Consider the following 16918-nt stretch of genomic DNA (forward strand, 5'->3'; position numbering starts at 1 on the left):
AAGATTACTTTCTATCACTGCTAAATATAAAGAATTAAAAAAAATGCATGAGTCAGCTGTCCACAGTAGTCCTTAAGATAGCAGCGCAATAACACACTCAGCAAAATATTGTCTTATCATTATTGATGTTAAGATTTTTTTTTTTTGTCAGTATCACATTTAGGGGAAATGATGTTATTTAATTAATATAATAATTTATAATAATAATTGTTTCGATTAATACAATCATTCTTTTGAAAAAGGTTTTAAGGGCTGAAATGAAAAAAAAAATATTTTTTTTGTTTTGTTTTGTGAATATTATAGTATTAATTTCATTTGTGCAGGTCTTGAAAAGGTCTTAAAGTCTTACATTTGAGCTTAAAACTCATGCCGAAACCCTGTAGCTAATTTCACTAAATATATTTTGTGATCAAGACCTTTTCGTCCTCAGAATTAGGCAGGTTTCAATGCCTGAAATGGCCATCAAGATCATTGGAAGAAATTCTGGTGATTTAGCAACCGTTTTAGCCGGCTGCCAAGCTCATTTTTTTTTATTAATTTATTTACTTATTATTACTTTATATTATTGCCTGGCTGATGCACCAAAATGATTTCTGAATTCAGCATTCAATATTAAATTGATAATAAATCATGAATTTGTTTTGACTATGCTTTGACGGTGCTGTGATTTGCCGAGGGCAGGCCTGGGAAACATGGAGATTCACACACACATTATATCATTTATAATATATATTATATATTATAATATTTGTATTCTGTGGCAGAAACAGGCTTCCAACATTAAATACAGTTTGGGAAGCTGAGGTTAAAGGAAAAAAAATCTGTCAGTATGGACTTAAATTTTCAACTTGTCTTTACAAAAATCTGTTATGGCTTCAGAAAAGTGAGAGGATACCACACAAGTCTTATTCTCGCTGTTAACAAAGTATTAACATTTAACAACCTTTGCCTCATTCTAAATTTGTAGCTTATTCATAGTTAGTAAGGTAGTTAAGTTTAGGATCAAGGGATCTAAAATATGGTCATGCAGTAAAAGACCATGTTTTCTAAACCGCTAATAAATCTAATCTAACAGCTAATACGTTTCTAATAAATGTCGATTTTTTTTTTTAGTGGACGATTAAAATGTCTCCACGATCTGCTTTTGAAAATGTCGTTGTATCGTGCTACAGCCTGTCTCTGTCTCAATATACTGTACAACACGACATACATTCACTCACCGGACACTGCACTTATTCGCAATCACAAAGGAACATTATTTGCATGTGCTTTAAAGCCTTGCAGGTTAAATAAAGTTATTTCGTCCACGCACTATTCTGGCATGTGCTTCATGAGCACGTAAACCTGAAGAGCGTGCGCTAAAAGCCTATCAAACAGCGCCTGATTACTGGACTAAGCTGTCTTTCACGTCTGATTGGCTAATACTGTCAAAAACACACAAGGATTACATATAAACACAGTTGGTTATGTCAAAAGTTGAGAGAAAAAACGTATGCGCCCAGCTCTTAAAGCAACATAACTAAACATGCTGCCGATTTTCATTAAATGCACAGTTCACCAAAAAAATTACTCGCTCACATGTTGTCCCGAACCTATATCAATGTTTTTCTTGAGCTAAACACAAAGGAATACATTTTGAAGAATGTGGATAACAGTACAGTAGCTGTTCCCCACTCACTTTAATAGTGGGGGGAAAAATACTGGGGACCCTGCAACTGTTTGATTACCCACATCTTCACAAAAAAGTTGTGTTCAACATGTTTTATGCTTTAAAAAAATTGAGAGTGAGAAAATGATGACAGAATTGTTATTTTTGGGTGATGGTAGGCAATCACTCACTGCTCTTGACTGAAGAACTTTAATACAGTTGCCTTAATAAGAGTCGATGTATAATTTATGTATATAGTGTTTTATTTTTATATTTAATTCAATTGCTTGAAAGCTACTGATAAATACACCTACTGTACCTGAAAATTAAAGTTTGTTTTATTTGTATATTATGTGGATTTGTAACATGTAGCCTATCTTAGTTCTTATTTTTGGATGACAAGGATTAAAAAAATGAAAAAGATTTTTATCTACGCTCAATTTTGCGTAAAACCTGCCATTCTTTCTATTTTATATTTTGTTACCATTTAAGGCTTTGGTTTTAAAATACAAAAAAAAATTTAGCTGTGCTGCTCAGATAACTTGAAAATAATAAAACCAACATGACACAGAATCGTGATAAAATCGTGATATTTCTGAAAAAATTTGCATCCATATTAAAATGCATGTTAATAATGTCAATGTCAATGTCAGCTTTATTTATATAGCACCATTAAAACAACAATTGTTGACCAAGGTGCTGAACAAAGTATCAGTCGGTAATACAATAAAAATGACATACATTAATAAAAGCAAATTCTAACATAAGTTACACACTTAAAGGGACGGTTCGGAGTAGAATTGACTTCATTGCTATGCGCTCCGAAGCCCATGTAAATACCCCATCCGAAGTTTTTTTTTTTTACCTTAGTCAAACATTGAGGGAGATATTAGGGAGAGGGAGAGTTTTTCGAATTGCTTGTTACAGGAGTGAATGGTACATGTGATGTATCTCGTAAAGTAATCTTACCAAACTTGTACAGTAGTGTAAATAGGTTATGTACTCACAAAACGCTGCATCGGAACATTTGTAAGTCCACCATGAGTGTTTTAAAAACACGTTTTAGCCGATCCCTACTAGTCTCAAAAACTACAAATGGCGACACGTCGACGTCACTTCCCTGGTTTGAAAAAAGCACGTAAAAGTCCTCCTACAAGTTGACATGCACACAGATGTAGTAGGAGGACTTTTACGTGCTTTTTTCAAACCAGGGAAGTGACGTCGACTTGTAGTTTCTGAGACTAGTAGTTCTCGGGTAAAACGTGTTTTTAAAACACTCATGGTGGACTTACAAATGTTCTGATGCAGCGTTTTGTGAGTACATAACCTATTTACACTACTGTACAAGTTTGGTAAGATTACTTGCACGTTTAGTGGTGCAATTTACGAGATACATCACATGTACCATTCACTCCTGTAACAAGCAATTCGAAAAACTCTAATATCTCCATAAATGTTCGACTAAGGTAAAAATAACTTCGGATGGGGTATTTAGATGGGCTTCGGAGTGCATAGCAATGAAGTCAATTCTACTCCGAGCCATCCCTTTAAGATCACTAAATACACCTGTGAGATTACTGAAATGCCAGAGAGAAAAGATATGTTTTTAGCTTTCCCTTAAACTCAGGTACCGTGGTAGCAGTTCTAATATTAACAGGTAGACTATTCCAGAGTTTTGGCAACGAGTTCTCTAAACTACATTTTTTACACTAATCAGTGTATGATCTCACTGCAGGGAAAAGAGCTGCGTGAGCACTCTGCTAAATCTCTCTTTTTGGGTGAAACGAAGCAATTGAAAAAGTGCTGTTTCTCAAAGCACACCCAACTGAATGATTGAGGTTTAGAAAGTTTTCACAGTTGCTGGTGTGTCAGTTTGGAAGCGACAGTGGCCCGTGTCAGCCATGGGAAGACTCACGTAGGGAGTTGTACAGAACTTCTGTGATTTTCATCCACCCACATACACTGGCAGTTTGCTTTTCATGTTCAGCAGCTGCGTAGCTCAATTACTCACTGGGTAATCCAATTGACTGTTTCCTCTCTCCCCCCGTGTTCTCTAGACATGTCGCAATTCACAGCAGATGGTGCTAAAAACTAACATCATCAGCTCCATTCTGTGTGGGACCGCGAAATGATGCCGCCGGTCGATCCTTTTTGCTTTTATTTTTTTTTCATCTTTTTTCTCTCAATGTCTCAAATTAGAGCCTTTAGCAAATAATTCCCTCTCGCGATGCCAAATTGTCTAAGTAATTGCTCATGGTGTGAATGAGAAACGCGCTTTTTCCTGACATCAGTGGGGAAGCTTTTAATTATTAATTTTGGCTCCTTTTTTTGAAACTCACTTTGCAGGAAGTTGTGCTCCGCTCATTACAATCAGCAGAAATGTGTGGGGCTCCTGTGCCCGGCTATCACCGCCTCTGATGCACCACAGAGATTGATTGACTCATCTCACAGACTAAATATGCATTCAACATGATTGCATGATTTATGCATAAGCACTCTGAAAAATATTAGAACAACTTAATAATTTGTATAAATTTGCCTTATTTTGCATGTTTAATATGTCCTTTGGCACTTAATATATCCTAGTGATTTTAGCTTGGCCAAGCATCACTGTTATTGCTCAGACTTCGGATTAGTGATTTGAACAATCTCCGGACCACAAATATTAAACTTAACTTGTCTTGCGTGGGTTGTGCTATGGACATGAATAAAAAGGCTGAAAAAAGGTGATCAGATTTCTCAACTAGCAGACAACCTAAGATCAGAATATCATAGTCCCATAAGTAGCTGTTTTAAACACATAGCAGCTTCCTGGCATTGTGGCAGATTAACATGGGCAAGAACTACTGATGTTTTCTTCAGAAAATGAAATTAAATGGGTTTTAACTAGGGATGCCCCAAAATGAAAATTCTTAGCCAGAGCCGAACAAAATTACAAACTGGGCCGAAGGTCAATTACCGAACACGAACATTTTTAACGTTCTAGTAGACATTATAGCCTAACAACAAAGCACAATTTAACTTTTAATAAAAATGAATAAGTTAGTAAAATAATATTCTTTGGCCATTTTTAAGACCCCCTTCTTGAATCAGGCATGTGTTTTTAATGTACAAATAAATGCAGCCTTGCTGAGCAGAGGAGAATGTTAGAATAAATGTATTAATAGAGCTGTTGTAATGATTGCTATTATTATTTTTGTCTTTTATTTTACAGAACAACAGTACAATTACAATACTAGCATTTATGAATGTAGACTTTTATTTTGGTGGAAACCCTCAAGACCTCAGTACTACTTTTTGCTGACAGCAGCAGATTTATGAAAGTTTCTCATCATGCAGATTTTCCTCGTGCTTTGGACTTTGAACCCTGGCTAAGGAGCTTGTGCAGCGCTGACAGAATAAATACAATTGGTGCGTGTATTAGACAACATAACATTTATTTACTAATGGTTTAAGGCCATTTGGCGATTTCAGTCATCAACCAGCCCTTTCTCTCCTCATGGACGACATGCGATGCCATACTAAACAGTCTCTCACTGTCGGCTCTTGGAATGATTTTTGCATCTTTAAATGCTTCCACACTGCTGACATGTTCGCTGCAGTAATGTATGCCTCTATTTGATCGCACCATATCAATGTTCGGTATAATTTATTCTGCATTTAAGGTGGGACTTTTTTTTTTTTTTTTTGCTATTTTAAGCTGAGCTTTCCTCCGGTTAAAAGCAGTAATATGTGTTGCTATATTTTTCACCTCATGAACAAAAAATCTAGAAATGCTTGGAATAGCTTAGTTAGCTTCCTCCTAACTATGACTCAAAGCAACTCATGCATTTCTTTAATTTTCTCTCTCACAATGAGAGTTGGAAGAATTGTGAGTGTGACATGTGACAGTGATCCTCAGGAGGCGTTCTGTCAGTCTGAGCTGATTCAAGCATTGAAAGCAAGCCAAACCAATCTCATCTTCCTTTGATGTCCAGTTTTGTTCTCTGGGTAGAGAGAGTATTCTTTGTACAGGTTTAGAGAGGTGTCATCTCTTCCTGTCTATTGCATCTGTTTATGAGGAGGATGCACTGCTTGATTGAGTTGTTACCTTCACATGCCTGGATTTTGGACTTTAGATGAAGTCTGGTCCACATTATTCAATGTCTGGTCTGCAAGGGGTTTTTCACAGATATATTTCTTTTGGAACCTGGATATTTTTTTTTCTCCAATTGATCGGTCAGAGATCATCTGAATGAGATGGTCTAGGTCCAGGGTTCCTACAGGGTTTGGAAAAGTATAGAATTTGATTTAAGTCATTTCCAGGTCTGGAAAAGTATGGAAAAGGAGAGTATGGAGTACAAAAAGTATTTGTGTTTCCAGACTTTTGCCCCTACTTATAGTAAATTAAGAATTTAATAAAAAAAGTGAGTTTTTGTCACAGCTGTTTAGTGATTATTTAGTGATTTTCAAATATGCACTTTTCATTATGCAAAATGCAGGTTATAAGCATTTGGGGTTTCTTCTTACAAAATTTCTTAGCACCGTATGACATGGCCTCAAGGACCTTTGCAAAAAAAAAAAATATATATATACAGACTTTTTTGTGCGCACAAGAACATTAAACTTAGAATATAGGACAATGCACACTGATCCACCTATTGTGCCATCAGCCCTTTTTCGAGTTGTGGTTTCTTGGCCTCCACATAGTATGTGTTAAAGAGACCTGAGGCTTTGAAATATCAAATACTGCTCTAATGAAAGCCAAATCTTAAACCGTTTTTTTAAACATATAAAACTACAAATTGTAATGCGTATGCATGCAACAAAAAAGTGCACAAAAATGTATTTTGTGCATGTAAAAGTTCTTTATTTTATTTTTTTTATTTTAGGGTCTCTGTATGTTGTCATGTTCAGTGCAAAAAAAAAAAATGCGAATACCAAAAAAGGTTACAATTATCAATGTAATCAATTAACTGCGCAAGTAAGGTGATAACTGTTAGTTAAATCGTTTTTTACCCTATTCCCCTGCAGTGTCTTGCCTTAAATATGATCTGAGAATCTACTGAAAGGTTTGGAAATTTGAGTCTGGAAAAGTGTGGAATTTTAAAAAAGGAAAATGTGTAGGAACCCTGTAGGTCTGTTTGAAAACGAACTCTGAAATGGTAGAGTGGGGGTGGGAAAGCAATCTGACCCAACAGACCAGCTAACCAAGCTGTACATAATTCATAATGGGGAATGTGTTACGTAAAAAGCAGCAGTGTCTGATTCTGTGGGTGAGCACATTAGTATCTCAGCTGAAAACCAAAGAGCACCTTAAAATGTCATTGATCTTCTCCAAAATGCTGCCGTGCCTTGCAGGGAAGCTGGTGTGCATAGCTAACTTGTTAATTCATCTTGATGGATGGTGCTATGAGTGCACTCTTGGAACGTTAACAGGTGCTCTCTGATCAACGAGAAGACACATTTACTCACATCTGACTTGCATGCACACATTTTGCAACATTGCAAATGCAACTATTTAAGCTCCTGTTTCTCAACAAAGCAAATTATCTGCAGGTCTAAAAATATACTTAGACAGGAAGGGGCTGACGGCATGTAAAAAAGCCAACCTTGGATAAGGGCTGGGTGTAAATATTGACATAATGAACCTTAATATTGATTCTTAAAAGCCCAAGATCAATGTTACTTTATTTCCTGCTCTACTTTTCAGTGTCACCGCACTACTCCTGCTGAATGAACAAGTGAATCTCATGAACCGCCACTTTTTTCAGAATCGGAAACATGCAGCTGAAGCACATGAGCAGCTCTTTTGAACAGGTCCTTCCAGTGAATAATTAAAAAAAGTGATTGTCTGAATTGAATTTAAATTGAAAAATATGCTTAGAAATTGAAGTGAGCTAGTGATTCAGAATCAATACCCAGCTCTGGAACGGTAGGCCATTTTACATAAATCTGAAATCAAATTTGACTCTTAAGGGCAAGACTAAATCTACATGATTGCTCACGCTCGACTAATGGTCTCAAAAATCATGTCATAAATTAAATGTCATGAACCTTGACTAAATGCTTGACTGATAGCAGCAAATGTGTTTTGTTTTTTGCCAAACTTATAAATAGCAATGCATTCTGACTTTCAGAAATGAAAGCCTGCTCTTCAAACATTTTGCATTACTGTTCTCCAGATGGTCCTTGAGCATGTAGACTAAACGTTGAGTCAATCCTCTTTTTCCTTCATCTTCTCTGAACTGCTGTACGAGACACTGACATATGTTGCACACTGCAGTCTGTTGTTTGTACATTTGCTGTCTTTAACTTTGTCTGGCATTAAAACATCTGTCCGGGAACATTTAGGTAGTTGACCCAGTGGTCAGGCCGTACCTCCCTCTCCTCCACCAGCTTCCTCTGGAAAACCTCTCCCCAGTGTCTCGCTCCCACTAAATTGCTTTACTGTGCATCCCATCGATTCCGATGGCGAGCCTGTGATGAATGGCTTTAATAAAGCGAGGTGCAGTTCCCCAAATAAATGAGCGACCTGAGGATTTATTAAGAGCATCTGCATTTGGCTGGGACAGAAACGTGGACCAGAGGCAGAGACGTGTTTAATGATGAATGCTTCTCTTTCTGCTTCCTCCCCAAAGTGTCACGACACGCTTGTACAGTTTGGTGGTTTCTTGGCATCTAACCTCAGTACAGAAGACTACATCAAAAGGGTGCCGTCAGTCGATGTCCTCTGCAACCAGTTCCACACGCCACACGACGCCGCCTTCTTCCTGTCTCGGCCCATGTATGCCCATCAGATTCTGGTGAGTGTTCAAAACTAACTTTCTCACACCCTTTTTAGCTCCTAAGCCTCCTTTGTCTAAAATAATATCTGAAGGCCCTCTGATCTAAACTGATGAGGGTTCGTACAAGGTGCTTCAAAGACTTGAATTTGAGTTTTGAAATGTAAGGCCTGAAAAAACCCTTGAAAATAGCAGTATTCCTAAAGAGGTACTTGAAAAGTGCTTGAGTTATTGAAAGACAATTGAAACTATGAAATGAGTCTTTAATTTTAAATTAAGTACATATCTTTTCAAGCAATTCAAAAAATCTTACCTTTTTCGCTTATTTCACTTAAAGGAGTAGTTTACTGTCAGATCAAAAATGTACAGATAATGTACCCACCCCCTTGTCATCCAAGATGTTCATGTCTTTCTTTCTTCAGTCGTAAGGAAATTGTTTTTTGAGTAAAACATTTCAGGATTTCTCTACATATAATGGACTTCTATGGTGCCCCCGAGTTTGAACTGCCAAAATGCAGCTTCAAATGGCTCTAAATGATCCCAGCCGAGGAAGAAGAGTCTTATCTAGCAAAACGATGGGTTATTTTCTAAAAACATTTACAACTTGTATACTTTTTCATCTCAAATGCTCTTCTTGCCAAGCTAGACAAGACGAGCATTTGACATTAAAAAGTGTCAATCGTAATTTTTTTTTTTTTTAAATAGCCCATTGTTTTGCTAGATAAGACCCTTTTTTCCTCTGCTGTGATCGTTTAGAGCCCTTTGAAGCTGCATTTTGGAAGTTCAAACTCGGGGGCACCATAGAAGTCCATTATATGGAGAGATGTTTTCCTCAAAAAACATAATTTCTTTACGACTGAAGAAAGAATAACATGAGCATCTTGGATGTCAAGGGGGTTGAGTACATTATCTGTACATTTTTGTTTTGAAAGTGAACTACTCCTTTAATGTGAACAGAGGTGAACCAAATCATTTGAGTCATTTATGCTGGAACCGTTCAGATTGATTCAAACTCATGACTTCGATCATTCATTTCAAGCAATTCACTTGCAAAAACCAGATCAAATTAAAAAAGCCATTCATTCTTGAATTTCAACATCGCTTGTGACTATTTTAAAAAACATGTAGTGATGGGAGCTTTTCAAAACTCTGAATCATTTAAATCACAAAATGATTCGCTATTTCAAAACGCTCTAATCGAATTATGTGGCGCAGATCATTTTTCAGATCGGGACTTCAAATCATGTATTGTGAATCATTTGATTTAGATTGGAACTTTGCATATCACAAATAATTTGATTCAAGTCGGCACTTTGGAGCATACATTGTGAATCATTTGATTTAGATCGGATTGGAACTTCAGAGCAAATTATTTGATTCAGATCGGGACTTCGGAGCAGGTTTGCAAATTTTTAGCTTTTGATTGAAACTTCGGAGAGCAAATCACTTGATTCAGATCAAAACTTGGATGCAGGTTTGTGAATCTTTTGCTTTAGATCGGAACTTCAGAGAGCAAATCATTTGATTCAGATCGGGACTTTGGTGTGGGTTTGTGAATATTTTCCATTGGACTTAAACTTCGGAGAGCAAATCATTTGATTCAGATTAAGACTTTGGTGGGGGTTATCAAAAAAGTAGTGCTTAAAGGATAACTATTGCCAAAATGTAACTTGGGCTGTTTTTTTTTTTTACTGTAAACGAGACAAACTTATATCTAAAAGCATAATTACGACAAACGAGCCGTTTTTGAGATTGACCGTGATTTTGTTTTGTGGTCAATGGCCGGTGAATGGGAGTACTAGGGGCATACATTTGAGCGCATCAAAATCGATATTTTTACAACACTAAGAAGGCTCGACACACCATGAAACTTTGCTCAAAGTATCACCTGGGTCTCTACACATGAACTCCAGCATTGAGAACATTGTGTACACAGAGTTTACTAAAAAGAAAGGTTTTGAACAACTCACTTTCACTGTTTGAGTTTCCGCTCGTCTTGCCAGTCAAGAAGTGTCGATCTCCGAATGCGAGGATGGATAGCTCCTAAAGCATATTTCCATATAAATGCACGGCTAATTCATTGTTTTGTCGCAAGTGAAAAACAATATTAACCTTCTAGTTGTAAAAAGAGCCTCATATAAGCCTAATATTTCGTCCTATGGAGTCCATTCATTCGCATTCAGAGATGGACACTTCTTGACTGGCAAGACGGCCGCGAGCGGAAACTCAAACAGTGAAAGTGAGTTGTTCAAAACCTTTCTTTTTAGTAAACTCTGTGTGCACAATGTTCTCAATGCTGGAGTTCATGTGTAGAGACCCAGGTGATACTTTGAGCAAAGTTTCATGGTGTGTCAAGCCTTCTTAGTGTTGGAAAAATATTGATTTTGATGCGCTCAAAGTTATGCCCCTAGTACTCCCATTCACCGGCCATTGACCACAAAACAAAATCACGGTCAATCTCAAAAACGGCTCGTTTGTCGTAATTATGCTTTTAGATATGAGTTTGTCTCGTTTACAGTAAAAAAAAAAAAAAAAAAAAAAAAAAAAAAAAAAAAACAGCCCAGGTTGTATTTTGGCAATAGTTATCCTTGAAAGTCCTGGAATTTAATTTTACAGTATCTGTACGAACCCTGTGTTATGTACCTCTGGTACTTCTGTTGAAATAGAAGTAAACAAACTCAAGAAATAAAAAGTACTAAGACTTACTGGGACCAATTGTAAGTTTGTTGAATCCCCCTGATTGAACATAAAAAGCATTTTAGCACTTTTAGATTTTAACTTTGTAAATTAAAAATTCAGTTTGCATACTTGTTTGCTGTTATTTAGTGGCATAAATAGTGACTATTGTGTTTACACTGAAAATTCCAAAAAGAAAAAGCACTTCAGATCCACAGATGAAACCTCATGCAATTATCTGTCCAAGCTTTAATAGTGTAGTAGAAGGAGAGTGGATATCAGACGCTGATGCTGGAAGACAGAACCTTAAAAAGATCATAAACTACACAGTGTGGAGTTAATGGTGTATTGTGTGCCAGTTGGGACACAGCTTATGTATATTCAACAGATTCTGGCTGGTGATTTGTGATGCAGTACACTGGGATTGTTTTTATCTGTATTTTGTATACATTCATGAGGGTTGTTGAAATTAATCGTTGCATCGGTGCATTGTGATGCAGATGTGGATTAGTGTAAATGTAGCCTATTAAAGCTGCCACTGTCTATGATCTCATCATAAAAAAACAATAACTATGATTGTAAACTTTAGGATACTTAAAGCACACTCAGATTCTGAAAGTACTTTTTGTATATCATTTGTAATTGTCTTTCCCCCTCTTGTATGTTTTGAAGCTATATTTACTTGGTTTAATTCCTAACATTTATTTTGATTTAAATTTTAATTTGTAGTTATTTTTAAAAGAAGCCTGCTTATATAATTAAATAAAAATGCACAAAATACATTTGATATAATCGTGATGCTTTGTGATATCGAATCAAATCGAATCATTGACATAATCAGAATTGATTTGAATCGTGAAACCAGTGCCGATTCACACCCCTGACATTTAGTACCAGTTCAAAGCCTAGTGTCACCAATGCAAATGTCCAGCACAAAAATGTTTCCAGTTTTCGCACATCAATTTGTCTGTTCAGGCTGATGCTAAATAAATAAATAAATAAAGGAAGACAGGCTGAATGAATGATAATGGGCGGTGCATATAGAAAACCTGAAATACCCTGGTTACTCTCGGACACAAAGCACTGCACGTCTTTCCATTTCTTTGCTATAGTTGAGTTTAGCCAGTTCCAGATTCATCTTCTGGCATTCACTGATGCATAGAAAAATAGTCCAATTTTACTAGTGACCTAATGGAAATACAGAAAGTATGTTTTTAAACAACCTTTTGCAAAGGCTCATCACACCCTTACGATTGCTTATATCCTTACAAAATCACCTTTATTTTTCTGATGCTTGACCATTAGGAACTAACCTGTGGCAAAAAGTTTATCTTACCTGCTGAGAAGAAAATCCACAAGTTCGGTGTCTTGATTGAAACCCAAACACTCTATTAAAAAATGCAATCTTTTAAAAACGCTGCCAACATTCACTCTTGTCTCTGCATATTTTGGCAAGTCTTCAAATTTTGGCTTAAATGTCTGTAATTGAAATTTTTGTACTGGACAGGGTTCATACAAGGTGCTTAAAGAGCTTGAAGTACTTGAATTGGTCTTTTTGATATTTACGGTCTGGAAAACCCTTAAGGATAGCAATATTCCTGAAGAGGCACTTGAAAAGTACTTGCATTAATAAAAGACAATGTATCTATAAAATAAGTGTTTCATTTTTTTTCAATAAGCACATATCTTTTCATGCAATTCAGAAAACATACATTTTCCTCTTATTTCAGTTCATGTCATAAAACTAAACCAGTAGTAGTAGTGACAGTGTCGTGTAATCATGGCTAAAGACACGAAAAGAGGAACAGATGAACCAAATCCTTTGAGTCATTTATGCTAAAACCGCTCCATTTGATTCAAACTTATGACTTTGATTATTAATTTTAATCACCAGCCATTCCTTTTCATATTTCAACGTCACTTGGAATTATTTTAAAATACACGTATTGATGGGTAAAAACTACACTATCTGTACAAGCCGTGATTGGTCAGCTAAGTGGGAACAGGCCCTTAGCACTAGTGGTTGTAGCACAGTTTGATTTTAGCATGGCTGCTAAGCTGATGGTTCAATAATTCAAGCGCAAAAATACCTTGAAAATCAGCCACAAACAAAATCATGCGTGACCGTGGATGATTTTTGTGCATTTAAGGATTGTTTTATCTGTAAATGGATGCATGCAGACTTAAAATGATCCAAACTGAGCCGGAAAAAGGCATGATTAGTGCAACAATTGCTGTAAGATGATAACAGTTGAAACCTGAGGAGTCTTCAGTAGTGGTTGAAATTGCAAAGTGTCCAATAATGCAATATTACCATAGTGCTTCAATACAACTCTTGCATTACAGTAAAGTGTGATTTATTTGTTGTATTTTGCAGTATTATAACTTCAATATGATACTGGCTGCCTAATGAATATTTCATACAGAGCTCATTTTGTGTTTTCCCTCAACGTCAGACCCCCGCTCACAGCTCTCCAGGGCGGTGTAAAGTTAACCCCATCTCTCTTCACCTCTAACAAGATTTACGCCCCCTAATTCCACGTGCAGGCCTCTGCGTGCGCTCCTCTTCAGGCCTGTTTGTTGTGCTTGAGTGAATTATAAAACTTGCCTGCTGTCTTTGTGTTCCCATCAGTCCAAGTATGACGAATTGAAAAAGGCAGAGAAGGGCAACAGGCAGCAGCAGAAGGTCCACAAGTACATCGCAGCCTGCGAGCAGGTTATGACCCCCATTCACGAGGCTGTCGTGTCTCTTCACTTGCCCAAAGTGTGGGATGATCTTCGACCTCAGTTCTACGCCACCTTCTGGTCCCTCACCATGTACGACCTGGCGGTACCGCACAACGCCTACGACCGGGAGGTCAACAAGCTGAAGATTCAGATCAAGGCTATCGATGAAAACACAGAGATGGTGAGACGCTTGAAACACCTTGAACTGAAAACTAAGCCTATTGTTGTTCAAAACGAATCAAGCAGACATTTTCACTAGAGTAGGACAATCAGTTACTGTGCTTGCATTATTACTCAATGGTAATATAATTTTTTTTAAAGGTAATAAAGGATTAGTTCACTTCCAGAGCAAATTTACAGATAGTGTACTCACCCCCTTGTCATCCAAGATGTTCATGTCTTTCTTTCTTCAGTCGTAAAGGAAAACATTTCTGGATTTTTCTCCATATAGTGGACTTCTATGAAGTTTGAACGAGTTTGAACTTCCAAAATGCAGTTTAGACGCAGCTTCAAAGGGCTCTAAATAACCTCAGCCGAAGAAGAAGACAGTGAAATAAATTGACAGTTTATATACTTTTTAAACTCAAATTCTCATCTCTGCGATGCGCATGTATAGTCTGTGAGGTCCGGGTTAGGGTATGTCGAAAAACTCCCATCTCGTTTTCTTCCCCAACTTCAAAATCGTTCTACAACACTGTTTTAACTTTTTTTGGTGAAGGGCGTTTGATCTACTTCGTATGTTCACTTTGAAAACACATGGTTGGTACTTCTGCAGCAATGTAGGGCGATTTTGAAGTTGGGAAAGAAAACAAGATAGGGGTTTTTCAACATACCCTAACTGTCTTGACGCTTATCACACAGACTACGCGTGCGCATCGCAGAGACAAGACAAGGTGAGCATTTGAGGTTAAGAAGTATATAAATTGTCAATTTGTTTCGAAATTTACCGATTGTTTTGCTAGATAAGACTCTTCTTCCTCGGCTGGGATCGTTTAGAACCCTTTGAAACTGCATTTAAACCGCATTTTGGAAGTTCAAACTTGGGTTAGGGTTACATATCCACTATATGGAGAGACATCCTGAAATGTTTTTATCAAAAAAAAACAATTTCTTTACGACTGAAGAAAGAAAGGGGGTAAGTACGTTATTTGTGAACTTTTGTTCTGAAAGTGAACTAATCCTTTAAATTTAGGGTTGGAGGAGGTGGAAAATTTCAAAACTCCAATATTTTGGAAAATGTATTGGATTTTTTTTGGAAACTTTCCAAAAATACTACTAATTTTTAGAAACTTTTGCAACCCTAAATACTTACTTAAAATAAAAGTTCACTTCCAGAACAAAAATTTGTCATCCAAGATGTTAATTTTTTTTATTCAGTCTTAAAGAAATACTTTTTTGAGGCAAACAGGATTTCTCTCCATATAGTGGACTTCTATGGTGCCCCAGAGTTTGAACTTCCAAAATGCAGTTTAAAGGCAGCTTCAAAGGCCTCTAAACGAACCCAACTAAGGAAGAAGGGTCTTATCTAGCGAATTTACAATTTATATACTTTTTAACCTCAAATGACAGTCTTGTCTAGCTCTGTGTGTATTGTGTATTCCGGGTCAAAAACAGTTAGGTTATATCGAAAAACTTTCATCTCATTTTCTCCTCCAACTTCAAAATTGTCCTACAGCGCTGCAGAAGTACCAACCCAGTGTTTACAAAGTGAACATGCAAGGACAGTCAAACAACCTTTACAAAAAAAGGTAAAACAAATATAGGACGATTTTGAAGTTGGTGGAGAAAATGAGATTGGAGTTTCTCGACATACCCTAACCTGAACTGGAATACACAAAGCTAGTTGACTGTCCTTGCATGTTCACTTTGTAAACACTGGGTTGGTACTTCTGCAGCGCTGTAGGACAATTTTGAAGTTGGAGGAGAAAATGAGATGAAAGTTTTTCGATATAACCTAACTGTTTTTGACCCGGAATACACAATACACACAGAGCTAGACAAGACTGTCATTTGAGGTTAAAAAGTATATAAATTGTAAATTCGCTAGATAAGACCCTTCTTCCTTAGTTGGGTTCGTTTAGAGCCCTTTGAAGCTGCATTTAAACTGCATTTTGGAAGTTCAAACTCATGGGCACCATAGAAGTCCACTATATGGAGAGAAATCCTGAAATGTTTTCCTTTAAAAAACATTATTTCTTTACGACTGAAGAAAGACGGACATGAACACCTTGGATGACAAGAGGGTGAATAAATTATCAGGAAATGTTGTTCTGGAAGTGAACTTTTCCTTTGAAAGTTGAAAAAAAAAAACTGAAAGCAGTTTATACTTAAAATACTTGATGACTGCTTGCATTTAATTTTTATATTAATATTTAAATAGACTTTTAAATATCTCTGTTCAGTATGTAGTTTCACTAAAATTAGCATCAGCTTCTGAAACTGGTAATTCTACTAACAGCCTGTATCGGCTGGAATAATGATGCTGCTATGAAGCTGGAGTTTGTCATAATAAACAGCTCATGAAAGCTCTTTTATGCTCTCAGTGTGAAGTATGCAGTCACATTGACCCCATGATCTGCCCACACTACATTTGGTTGCTCCTCATAATAATAGTTTTAAAGCCTCTCTTCATCGATAATGCTCCCAGCCACATATCAGAGGTTTTGTGAAATGTTCTGCTCCATATACGATTTAAAGGTTTTATAGAGAACAGCTCAGTGTTTCATACAGGGTTATGTTTTGCAGTGGGGCATGAACCTTACAAATTGGCATTTTCAACAATGCCTTGTGAAAGTACACACAAAAGTAACGGTTCTTGAGCCTTTTCAAGTCATATATTAGTTTTTGGTTCAGTGAGTCTGGTAACTCTGATTTAATGAGTGCAGCTCTCAACAATGAGTACTTTAAACTTGAAAACCTTGAACCTATTTAAAAAAGTGTTTTTGTATTTGCCAAAAAAAAAATTGACAAGTTTGGCTGTGTCAGATAATGAATAACATTATTTTAGTGACAGGCAACAACAGTGTTTAAGACTTGCACAAATCAACCTTCACATCTTAATCTCAAATCTTATCCAAAATATGAAGTTGTTTTGCCTCAAGGC

General features: G+C 36.7%; 1 protein-coding gene across 5 annotated transcripts in view; it reads left to right on the plus strand.

Moving 5' to 3' along the window:
* Positions 1-16918, plus strand: part of thoc2 (THO complex 2) — a 131424-nt gene that overhangs the window by 79295 nt on the left and 35211 nt on the right. For all 5 annotated transcript variants that reach the window (XR_012339790.1, XR_012339791.1, XM_073821222.1 and 2 more), the window contains exons 22-23: positions 8269-8433; positions 13721-13996. Coding sequence is in view for 3 of the 5 variants with exons in the window: in XM_073821222.1 (XP_073677323.1) it covers positions 8269-8433; positions 13721-13996 (441 nt within the window). In the remaining 2 variants the exon portion in view is untranslated. The remainder of the gene's footprint in view (positions 1-8268; positions 8434-13720; positions 13997-16918) is intronic.

The sequence above is a fragment of the Garra rufa genome, chromosome 16 (assembly GCF_049309525.1).
Source record: "Garra rufa chromosome 16, GarRuf1.0, whole genome shotgun sequence".
NCBI lineage: Eukaryota > Metazoa > Chordata > Actinopteri > Cypriniformes > Cyprinidae > Garra > Garra rufa.